The sequence below is a fragment of the Fragaria vesca genome, linkage group LG7, assembly GCF_000184155.1.
Source record: "Fragaria vesca subsp. vesca linkage group LG7, FraVesHawaii_1.0, whole genome shotgun sequence".
Lineage (NCBI taxonomy): Eukaryota > Viridiplantae > Streptophyta > Magnoliopsida > Rosales > Rosaceae > Fragaria > Fragaria vesca.
Window position 1 is genome coordinate 12,563,308 of NC_020497.1, and position 7,683 is coordinate 12,570,990.

The 7,683-nt window shown below is 38.6% G+C and overlaps 2 protein-coding genes across 2 annotated transcripts in view; one reads left to right on the forward strand and one right to left on the reverse strand.

Moving 5' to 3' along the window:
• The first annotated feature begins 1,048 nt into the window (after positions 1–1,048).
• LOC101315382 lies at positions 1,049–3,976 on the forward strand. The gene is made up of 5 exons (XM_004307166.1): positions 1,049–1,538; positions 1,625–1,694; positions 2,525–2,696; positions 2,828–2,971; positions 3,659–3,976. The coding sequence occupies exons 1-5, from the start codon at positions 1,072–1,074 to the stop codon at positions 3,916–3,918; spliced, it is 1,113 nt and encodes a 370-aa protein (XP_004307214.1). The 5' UTR covers positions 1,049–1,071; the 3' UTR covers positions 3,919–3,976.
• A 529-nt stretch (positions 3,977–4,505) lies between these two features.
• Positions 4,506–7,683, reverse strand: part of LOC101290897 — an 8,129-nt gene continuing 4,951 nt past the window's right edge. The window contains exons 10-13 of the mRNA XM_004307167.1: positions 6,906–7,626; positions 6,736–6,810; positions 5,982–6,576; positions 4,506–5,255 (exon numbers count right to left, since the gene is read on the reverse strand). Coding sequence (XP_004307215.1) covers positions 5,114–5,255; positions 5,982–6,576; positions 6,736–6,810; positions 6,906–7,626 — 1,533 coding nt within the window. The 3' untranslated portion in view covers positions 4,506–5,113. The remainder of the gene's footprint in view (positions 5,256–5,981; positions 6,577–6,735; positions 6,811–6,905; positions 7,627–7,683) is intronic.

Consider the following 7,683-nt stretch of genomic DNA (forward strand, 5'->3'; position numbering starts at 1 on the left):
GAGAGAGAGAGAGATGTTTGGGGAAAAGAAACTGACGTTTTGGTGTAGAGAGAGGGGAGGGTACTTTGGTTATGGAATAAAAGTAAAATGACGAATTTGGATCATAAAATGAACTTGTATGGATAAAAATATTAATGTGGACTTATGTAATAGAAAATGTTAAAAATATGACTTATGTGAAATTTTCTAAAAAAACAAACGCGGTCTAAGAAATGTAATCAAAGAGTGCATGTTTAGGCTTTCTTCTTTCTTTTTCTTTTTTCTTTTTTTTTTAAAGAGAAAAAAATCACATTAATTGTGGAAAAACGGAAGGCAAAGCTTGCAGAAATTTAATGATATTTCTTCTTGGTGAGGTTACAAACTTAAACTATATATAGAAGAAGTTGAATGAGAAACACACTTCATCACCCATACATCTCTTACACACAAGACTAACATAAAGAAACAAGGCAACAAGGCAACACAGCTGTGGCACTAAGACCAAAAACATCATGCTACTTTAGGAGACCAACAATTGTATACAGCCCATGAGTAGTTGTCACACAATCTCACACCTCTAAAGTCAATTTGAACTAATGTTTGAACTAATCTCTTACACAACAACTTTGATATACAAGTAATGTAAAATGTACAAGTAACATATAAACAATAAACGGTAAACCTGGAAAGAGACCACAACAGCCATGTATCCTCAGATCTGGGAGACCACAACACCTATGTATCCTTCGGATACAACCATTTTGCATTCCACAGCCATACCTCCAATATTTCTCCAATATTAAGAAGCCTCTAGCACACGTTTAGTTAAGAGCATGCTTTTGTTACGTACATTTCATATTTGGATAGAGAATGGGCATCAAATCCATTAGTGATGCAATACTATCCTTTTCTAAATAAAGTAAGAGTAAAAAGTGAAAATTGGAGGGAAATTTCTCTTGTTTTCATTGGAATTTTGGAAATTACAGTATAACGATCATGATTCATGAACGAAGATAGATCATATATGTGGTCGATATATAACTGCAGAACTAACAGCTTTGCTAGCCCACTCTTCTTATCAGTATTCATTCCATGGCGAGCTTCAGCTTCAACACCACCAGAATCAGAACCCCAACTCTTCAATCTCACAAACCCATCTCTCGCTCTAAACCCACCAGACTTCCCTCTACTTTCACTTCAAACAACCTCCCAAAGCTTCACCATTTCCGACCAAACTCCGTGTCGGAAACCTCCGTCTCAACGCAACAAATAGACGAACAAGAAGTCGAAGATGACCCGACTGCCGAACTGAGCTACCTGGACCCGGAAACCGACCCGGAGAGCATTACGGAGTGGGAGCTGGACTTCTGCTCCAGGCCCATTTTGGATATCAGAGGAAAGAAAGTGTGGGAGCTTGTGGTTTGTGATGAGTCTCTTTCTTTACAGCACACAAAGTACTTCCCTAACAATGTCATCAACAGCATTACTTTGAAAGAAGCCATAGTTGCCATTAGTGATGAGCTAGGTGTGCCTCTGCCCGAGAAGATTCGATACTTCAGGTAAGCAAATCACTAAATATCAGAAATGTGGGTTTGTATATTTCGCAATCATGTATGATATGTTTTGTTTGGTGAATTGTATATAGGTCACAGATGCAGACCATTATAACAAAAGCCTGTACCGAGCTTGGGATAAAGCCTATTCCGAGTAAAAGGGTGAGTATGCTTTGCTTATTTCTTGTTAACTCTGTTTTTATTGCCAAACTCTAGACTACAGATCAATCACTGCAAGTAAAATATACCAAGTGACTTCCTGTTAGTCACGTAATTCATTGTTTAGGCAATTTTCCCAATCAGGTCACTTGAGATAGTTCAGCTAATTTCCCCGAGGGCCATTTCACAGTTAAAAGTTTTCAATGTATGATGAAATCCGGTTGATAGATACGCGAGATTGCGATGAATTTAAATAAAGCTACACCAATTTCATCTGTAGGAGTTAATCGTGCACCTGTGCATGAAGCTTCTACTCATTTAGCCAGCTATGTCTACTGAAAATTTGAGGTTGATTGTTTTTGTTGTGTAGATGGTCACCAGAAAGAAAGTTGTTTGTACTATTTGAGTAGTGTCAGGATATCTTGAACTACATTTACCTGTTGCTAACACTCTAACTCAGCTCTGTAAAGGAAAAATTGGTATGGAGTTGATCAGTTTCCCTCTAGGTAAGAGAGAACAAGATTTCCTTTCAACGAACCCAAGTAATTGAGATTTAGGAATACACCTCCTTATGACATGAAGCGCAGATTAGTACTATAATTGTTACTATTTTTTTATTAAGAGCTAGCCAGACGTTACCACTAACTAGACAAGAACTATATATCAGAACGAACCATTCATGTTATTCATTTTATAGAGATACTATAACAATGGTGGAGAACTTGTGTTTTTGAAATATAGGACAAGATTATAGAGATGTAGCCTGCTTTGAGTCCTTGGTAGAACTGGTTCCCTTCTCTATTTACTTGTCTTAAAACTTTTCTTTTTCTCAGTGCCTGTCACTGCTTTTGTGGTTGGAAGAACGCTATGAGACTGTATACACACGCCATCCTGGTTTCCAAAAAGGTTCAAAGCCTCTCCTTGCACTAGATAACCCTTTCCCCATGGAACTTCCAGAAAATCTTTTTGGAGAAAAATGGGCCTTTGTCCAACTGCCCTTTTCAGGTAAGGGATTTACTGAGTACGATGTTTGTGCTTGTGACAAATATAATATGTCTCATTCTGTCTGTCCTTACACATCCAGTATTTCTTTTAAACATCTTTTGTTCTCATACAAATTCTAATCGTGAATTCAGCTGTCCAGAAGGAAATCTCATCCTTGGACTCGAATCTGGTGTTTGGAGCAAGTCTGGATTTGGATCTGTTGGGGATTGAAATTGATGATGACACATTGATTCCTGGATTGGCTGTTGCGTCTTCACGTGCTAAACCACTCGCAGGTGCAAATTCTCTCTAATATAATCTTCTAGTATTTCTAGAAGATTATATGACCATTGCTTCTCATCACTATTGACTTCATATGATATATACACACCCACAAAAGGTCCTCTGAATATTTACCAACTTGGCTACCTCTGAGTTGTCAGAAACTTGGCTCCATATGGGAGCCTGTGATACATTTTAAAAGTACAAGCAAGGTTTAAAAGTCATACTTGTATTTGAAGTCCATTGATAGACTCATGAAAGATTTGGTGATATGATCCTTCAGAGTGCAAACGATAATCTTACGCAGTTCTAACATTGTGAATTGAATTACAAATGCCAGGACTTGTATACATTGTGCATGAGTTGTTCAATGTATTGCCCTCCAATTTCATGTAGCCCAACCGAAGAGCTGCACTTTCTTTTTGATGAGGCAGGGATAACTAAACCGCATATATACTACAGTCCTGCATGTTTCATAAGTCATAACAAGGATTGCTGTCAGGATTAAAGACCATACTGCAATCACTTGCCTAGTTACCTCCTTCCTCAAAGACCACACTACAAAACGTTTCTACCTTCAGTAATTTAGTCATTAAAATTGTACTTGGCATCACAAGTGATTTTGGAGTACACATGTTTGCTTGAATCTGCTGTGTCATCCTTATTTTGCCTTACACAACTTCGTAACACTTTTCCTGCAGCTTGGATGAATGGGTTGGAAGTTTGTGCGATTGAAGTTGATTTTGCACGGGCGTGCTTGATTCTTTCTGTCGGAATTTCTGGCCGGTATATTTATGCTTCATATAAGAAAAGTCCAGTGACAACAAAGGAAGCCGAAGCTTGGGAAGAAGCAAAGAAGGCTTGTGGAGGCTTGCATTTCCTTGCCATCCAGGGGGACTTGGAATCAGATGACTGTGTTGGATTTTGGCTTCTTCTAGACTTGCCACCTCCACCTGTATAGTAGTCTCAGTTGTTCAAATGTTTTGTAAGGAAATTACTGTTACACGATAGTTTCTCAGTTATATTGCTTCAAGCTCAGTTTCTGAGCTGTCTGATAAGATGCATCTAGAAACTCAATGTCGGAATGTGATGGATGCTGATCGAGGCTAATGATACATAGTAGTCCTTACTTGGATACTAGCAAATGCATATATTTGGGCGGTTTAGTGTTTGGGCTAATACATGGGTGATTTGTGCAGTCGGAGCTTCAGCATTCTCTAGTTCCTCACAGTTCTAATAGTACCATGCATCATTCTAAATCATTGCTTTGGGCACTCAATTACAGACAATCTACACAGAAATGAGAGTACCAGAAAACAGATAATGAATTTTAAACATCTACCAGAAAGCACATAATGCAAGAGCTAGAACAAACATAAATCTTTTACTAAATCTTCATTGCTTTGAACAATCATTGTTGATGCATGGATCTACGGAGATCTAATTAACTGCATCAAGAACTCCTACAATTCCGTTCAGATCCTAACCATGAGTATCAAAGCCATTCAATACATCAAGAGCATCACCCTTCACCATGACTCATCACTCCTAGCTGTTTGCCGTATTTGAGTCCAAAATAAAATGCAAGAGCTTCAGTAGCCGCTGGAGCTATAAGAAAAGGAAGTGATAGGAAGAGCACCCAATAAGTTTCCTGTCCCATTCTCTTTATCCACCGCCTCATCAAAATTCAAGACTGGGTATGAGAGAATTGGGGTTTGAGAGAGTCAAAGATCTCAACTCAGGAACAAAATCAATTCTATTTATTTCTACATATGGTAATGCATCAAGCCTGATATAAAAACAGCACCCTATAATTTCAGGGTCTCCATTCCTGTCCTATCACAGAAATCTTTTTTAACATCCAGACTGAGTCACTAGACTATTGAAATACAGGTGGAGAGCGAGGGAGCTGTAGCGGAGAAAGCTTGCCGTGTAGCTGACCCTGGTTGGAAGGAGTTAACTCTTCAAGGAATACTAAAGAGCACCCAACAAACAACTCCCTCTCAGTCTCTCCTCAGTGAAGACTGACAAATGAGCAAAATTACAAGCCACGGCAAATGCTACAACATACGACTGTCAAAGACTACCTAACCAAAATGGGGAAGGAAGCCACCAAAAAAAAAAAAAAAACCCCAATGAAGATGGGTATATCCACCTCAAGTTTTTGACCTCTTCTGCTTTTGGGATACAAAGCGAACTCCTTGCTTTCCAAGTTCCAGAGATTTGACCTTGCCGTCATCTAAAGTAACAGATAACACTGATGTGCCTTCAATAACATCGCTAACAACTCCCTTGTGCCTGAATACAAGAAAAGGGAAAATGAAATCGACATATAATGTATGAACCGCAGTTCTTCTACCATACCAACACATACTTGGCAAGAAAGGAGCACTAATACAGTAATTTTTTTTTTTTTTTTTCTTCAAAATGCACAAAAATTATCACACCAAATGGCATTCATCATGTTCTCTTGACATGATACATACAACACCAGCCATTTAATCTTCATTCCTTTATAAAAATTAGCCCCCTCCCTTCAGTAGACACACTACATAGTCAATAATAAACTATTGCCCTTGTATAATGAAAGAAACTTTAAACATGGAAGGCAGCTAAAATGCATATGCATGACACAAGCTGAGAAACATACACATTGTCTCCTAAGCTGTGAAGCAGATGTCTTTGTAGTATCATTTATATTCTAGATGTAAGAAACATAAAGTGTAACATTCGCAGCTCACCAAACATGCATTATTCAATGTTTTGATTCTTGCTTTGTTTTACTTGGACGAGGGTTTTGTTTTTCATCAAGCAGAGTTGGATCAACAACTAAGCATCATCCTCCCAAAAGCTTTCAATTACTGTATACTACTCTAAATTATAGAATAAATTAGGACAATTTGTAGATAATGGAACAATTTCAACACATGACTGATGTCCCAAACCTAGGTAAAACTTCGACACAAAAAAAAACTAGGTAAAACTTCGACACAAAAAAAAAAAAGGTAAAATAATATCACTCACCATGAGTTGTCAGATAGCTGCTGCACTTCTACTCGCTTTCCAACTGCATCCTTTCCCAACTTTTTCAATATCCAATTAGCATCCATGATCTCGTCCATTAAATTATCTTCAACTGACGGTCCCCTATCATTTTCACTGAATGATGTTTTCTCCATAAACGGTGGTCTCTTTCTTTTTGAACGTTGGCCCTTAACAGAGCTTTTTTCTTCATCATGCTGAGAAGAACTCTGGCTTTCAACATTAGGTTTCTTAAGCTTAAACTTCAATGAAGGCTTATGTTCTTTGGAGGAAGATTGTGAAACCGGTGTTTGGCCAGATTCATCATTCTTGTGAGCAGATACGGCAGACCTGCTTTCTGAGTGCTTCCTTGAATAAACCTTGTTATTTTTCATAGTGGGGATCTCACCTACAGGCTCACTTGCAGTCGTGCCTTCTTCAGTGCTTTTTCCGGATGAAACATTCACCTGCTCTGGAGGAATGCCTTCGACTACCTCAACCCTATCACTTTTCACAAGTTTGGGGTTATGATCCGGTGCTCCTGACCTTACCCTTCCCAACTTTATTACATTCCCTTCTCTTCCAGCAACCTTCGAACCTATCACATAAAAACAAATTATCAATTCTATCTGCAAATTGTACACCACCAGGAAGGTTTTGATTACATAAAATAATGAGAATTGACCAAGATACTAATAATTAAATAGGAAACAGATAATAATCAAATTTAATAATCAGGGGATTCTACCTTTTATACCTTTAGCATCGCCAAAATTAGCAGGACTATCATGTTTATTTTCCATTGTTGTCTTCTGGCTCGCATCTTCACCACCTGCTCATCAATAGAATAACAAATCATAAAGAGAGTGAGAGAGAGAGAGAGAACAGTATGACATTTGTTCCCCATACAGTATACAGATGACATACCATTAGAGGTCACGGGAGCATGCACTCTTTGATAGGTTGAAGCATCAGAACTTGGAGATTTAGTAATATTAATCTTTTTGGCGCCGAAGTTTATCACAAGCTTCTTCTCTTTCACAGGCTTAGACTTACCAGCATGCTTTCCAGTGTCCTCTCCACTATCCAGACCATGAGACCTGCCCTTGATACGAACTTTGGACGTCCTATCTCCCCCATTTAACATCACTTCATCAACAGACTTGTGCTTCAATGCACTTGGCTCACTGACAGAGAAGATCTCTTCAGTATGGCTCATACTTCCAGCAGGAGGTGAAGAATATACTTCTGGTTCTGCATTTTTGGAGGACTGCATCTCATCATTCTTGTCCGACCCAAGATACTGGGAATCATGTCCTCGAACACTCTGATTTGCTTTGGTACTAACTGAAATTTCATGGTATTCCTTCTTCTTAGCAGGAATTCTGATCAAGGATTTCTTACCACTATCCTTGGTCTTTTTTGGCGACTTATCAACTAATCCTTTGAGAGACAATTTCAAAGAGCGTCCATATTCACTCTTTTGTTTTGGGGGGCCAGTTTCTTCATCATCAGAATAGGGTGGAATAGAAAATATTTCTTCATGAGCTGGCAACCCTGCAGCAGCCCTTAAGCTAGTAATTAAATCTCGTTCAGCTTCGTCTTTTCTCTTCCAAAGCTCTTTCGCAGCATCCTCATGATTCTTGACCTGGCAGAAGAGATTCAACAGAAGATCAATTCTTTTTTTTTTTTTTTTTTTTTGGGG

What these genes read in the sequence shown, in the direction of transcription:
- LOC101315382 (XM_004307166.1), top strand. Translation starts at nt 1,072, where the DNA reads ATGGCGAGCTTCAGCTTCAACACCACCAGAATCAGAACCCCAACTCTT. An exon ending in AGCCTATTCCGAGTAAAAGG is followed by an intron (nt 1,695 to 2,524) that starts GTGAGTATGCTT and finishes TCTTTTTCTCAG; the next exon opens with TGCCTGTCACTGCTTTTGTG. An exon ending in TGTCCAACTGCCCTTTTCAG is followed by an intron (nt 2,697 to 2,827) that starts GTAAGGGATTTA and finishes TCGTGAATTCAG; the next exon opens with CTGTCCAGAAGGAAATCTCA.